This window comes from Branchiostoma belcheri, unplaced genomic scaffold, assembly GCF_001625305.1.
Source record: "Branchiostoma belcheri isolate BF01 breed outbred unplaced genomic scaffold, Haploidv18h27 scaffold9, whole genome shotgun sequence".
Lineage (NCBI taxonomy): Eukaryota > Metazoa > Chordata > Leptocardii > Amphioxiformes > Branchiostomatidae > Branchiostoma > Branchiostoma belcheri.
Genome location: NW_017804575.1, coordinates 2,626,661 through 2,630,416, shown reverse-complemented (window position 1 = coordinate 2,630,416; position 3,756 = coordinate 2,626,661). Strand labels below are relative to the sequence as shown.

The 3,756-nt window shown below is 38.3% G+C and overlaps 1 protein-coding gene across 6 annotated transcripts in view; it reads left to right on the top strand.

The window, feature by feature from the left end:
• LOC109487828 (FTS and Hook-interacting protein-like) overlaps positions 1-3,756 on the top strand; it is a 34,862-nt gene that overhangs the window by 16,821 nt on the left and 14,285 nt on the right. For 2 of the 6 annotated variants that reach the window (XM_019791916.1, XM_019791915.1), the window contains one exon: positions 3,375-3,461. The exons of the other annotated variants lie outside the window; for them this stretch is intronic. In XM_019791916.1, coding sequence (XP_019647475.1) covers positions 3,375-3,461 — 87 coding nt within the window. The remainder of the gene's footprint in view (positions 1-3,374; positions 3,462-3,756) is intronic. 6 annotated transcript variants of the gene reach the window in all.

Below are 3,756 nucleotides of genomic sequence, written 5' to 3'. Positions count from 1 at the left end.
TCTCGGATTCGCCTCTTTATTTTTTTCTGATTTGCAAAAAAAAAAAAGATTCTGGTTCTGAATCAACTCAAAAATGCTCATATTTTGCCCCCAACAGTTGAGGAAATTCCTTTTCTTCCTAGTTGTTACAGTTTTTTCCATCTATCAATGCAGTGGTTTGATCAAAAGTTCAAAATTTATACTTTAAATTTTAACCCAGCCTTTTTTGTTGACTTCATGGCTCATATTGTAGCATTTGGGGCTATAATAGGATGCCTAGACCTGTTTTTATTTTATTTTCTTTTTCCCCTGTCGCTTCATATTTTTTCTGAAAAAATCTGAGAACCAACAAATTAAATTGGTGTGGCCTTAGCTTTGTGACCTTTCAGCAGTATGAATTATTAACAACTGGCCTGCACGAAACCATCTGGTAGATACTCAAAGCACACCATTTGTCATCAAGCCCATTGAAGTGTCTTCAGATCTCTCTTCAGGGCAAAATACACTTCACTGATTGATTCTGAAGTGGTAGTTCAAATTCAATCCGTAGGTTCTTAAAGTGATAGCCATACACTTCAAAATCTCATTTTAAGGCCACACCAATTTAATTTCTTGGTTAACGGATTCGCCCGCTTCATTTTTTTCTGATTTGCAAATAAAAACAAGAGTTCCGAGATCTCATACCTCCATGAAATATGGGCTTGATATGTAAATGTAAATTTCTTCTTTAATTACGCAAATGACCTCTGCATTAACATAATATATGCATCGTGATGTTAACTTTTGATTAACTTAAAGATGTCCCAAGTATGACATTCCCATCATTCACCATTGAGAAATCATAGATTTTTTGCATTAATTATGCAAATTAGGTCATCATTTGCATAATTAGTATCTGTTGATGTTCCATCTGCCATAGGTTACATACATTACACGTATGAAAGTTCTATAATGTAAAACACTGTAATTATAGAATTTCCTCATTAATTATGCAAATAAAGTCCTCATTTGCATAATTTGCAGTTAATTATGTACATCTCTCTGTCAGATACCTACACACCAAAAATGATGAAAATATGCTGTTCCTACATGTATCTGGACTTATTGGCTTTCAAAGATTTCGCCCGAAAGTCCCCTGCAGTTCCTGAACAAGCTGCTAGGGGGACCAAACCCACACCACTTATTCCTGACAGGAAAAGCTATCTGTCACCAAAAATTCAAGACCATAGCATGTTCAGGACCAAAGATACAAAAACCGGACGTTCTGCTGCAGTACCAAGGTCATCCACCAGGAGGCCCATATTTGACCTTGACCTTTGTCTTCCTAAGACTTATCAGCATACCAAATATCATCACAATCCATAAAGGCGTTATGAAGTTATGCTGACTACAAAGTTGCGGAAACACACACAGACACACAGACACACAGACACACACACACACAGACACACAGACAGACGCCGCCAAAAACAATACCTCCATTTTTCATGGAGGTAATAAAAATTCAGAATCAAAACAGATGAACAGATGAAAAACAGTCCTTTCTTCCTAGTTGTTACAATTATTCCATGACTTTCAATTCAGTGTTATCATTAAAAGTTAAAAATTCATTGTTTAAATTTTGAACCAGCCTGGTGTGTTGTCACTTTATATGGCTCCTATCGTACCATTTTGGGCCATAATAGGATGCCTAGGCCTGTTTTTATTTTTTTTGCCCGCCCACTCCATTATTTTTCTAGAAAAATCCGTTAACCAAGAAATTAAATTGGTGTGGCTTAAGGTAAGAAATAAAGCACAGATAGTTAACTTTGGCCCAAAGCCAGGATTTTGCTGGGGGGGGGGGTCTTCCTTCTATCTCAGAGAAAATGTAAGAAAAATTTTGCAAAATTTGAAAATTGAACCGCATGAAATGGTATTTCCTGCATTTTTGAGAGGATTTCTATTTCAAAAGAAAAATCAGGGACACAATACACAAGTGAGCAGTTTTTCTAAGGATTTCAGTCCTGCTGGTGATACAAATTAGTCCACTTTTTAATGAAAAATGTTGGACCTTTAGATAAAAAGTGGACCTTTGAGTTTGAGCTTGTGTGTGGGGGGGTTCTTTTGAACTACCCAAATGTGTGGGGGGTTCTTTCAAACTTCCCGAACCCCCCTGGCTACAGGAAAGAGAACTATAGTATGATTTGTCTGTTTTGTTGGGAAGTGCAGGTGACTGCATAATTAGGCCCCAGGCCCTGAGGCACACCTATGCAATATATCTTTCTTCTGAATAGACAGGAACTACATTGTACACTTAGAGCTCAAAATACTAATTACCTCCGGGGAAGGAGATATCCTTCCGCGAGGAGGTTTTACTATGGTTCGAAACATTTCTGTCAGCAGCTGTTTCTCGCGATCGGCTGGACGGATTTGTCTGTGGTTCGGTATACGTATTGCTATTGGGCTGCAGATGATGCAGAACGTTTTTGTTTAATTGCATATGTGTTTATGGGCGTCGAAATAAAAGGTTTTTAAGTGCTCCGGACACCCCCGCCATGCTGAAAATGGTAATTACCATGTTGTTAAGGAATGGGGCGGTTGCAGTTTTGGGTCTTAGCATTCAAAAGAGGTCAAACAGAGGGGTGTCTGGTTCCGATAAAAATTTTGGGTGACGGCGCAGCAATGACGGCGCGGGATGACGGCAGGGGTAATGGCGCGGGTGACGGTGCAGGCTGTCAGACTGTGAGACACGTTAATCAACAGTCCATACCGAACCAACCGTCAGTAGCCATCAAACACATACAAACATATTACGCACATAACTTTCATATACTACACACAAACAAATAACCTAAACCAATAGAACACAAAAAAACCCGGAGGTTTGAAATCTACGATTTCCCTTGTTTTCTGTTGTTGTTAGAAATTTTCCTTTTGATTGAATTTCATACTTAACATCTCAACAGTGTGGTATATTTCTTATGTAAACATGTGGTATGTGTTATACTTAGTATTTCAACTTAAAACGTGGTTATACAAAATACAGGAACTACTAGTATGCACAGCAATTGTACATTATACAATAATGGCAATAACCACATGTATTGAACATGGTACACAAAAGATACATGTACATGCAATAAAAGTTTATATGATTATATCCTTCGTTATTACTAAAACAATAAGGGCTAGCATACATGTACATTTGTAAGTCTTTCATTATAGTGTTACAGTTAGCCTGGGTTCCAAACCCATAGCACACTGGACACAAAGTATCTCAGTGAGCCTATATTACAGTCAATTGGGCTAATTATGGGTTTTTGATATTCCTTTTCTAATATAACAAAGCAGTCTTTAATATATTTACCATTTTTACAGTGTTTATTTATGCAGCACCTTTAACTGTTCCCCCCCAGGTTGCCCACCCCATGGTAAGAAACCAGCTGTTAGAACTCCTGTATAACGGCTTCCTGGTACCAGTCATGGGCCCTGCTCTGCACAAGGTGAGACAATCTGTTGTCTGGGCCATTCTAAGAACTGTCAAAATTCCTGGAAGGAATTGGGTCAAGAGGTTTCAAAATATGATTGATAGCATGGTGATTCAATCATGTTTGTGCCACGCCCCCTGTCAACTGCAGTGGAAACTGCAGTATCCCACTCAGTTGCAACATTGCAGGGCCAGATATGCTATAACAGTCTCAAAGTGCAGTCATTTTTTTGTCTTCCAAGCCCTAATCTGAATGTAATGTTGTAAAAATGTACATAACTTTCATTCTGTAAGGTGAGTGAGTAGTACTG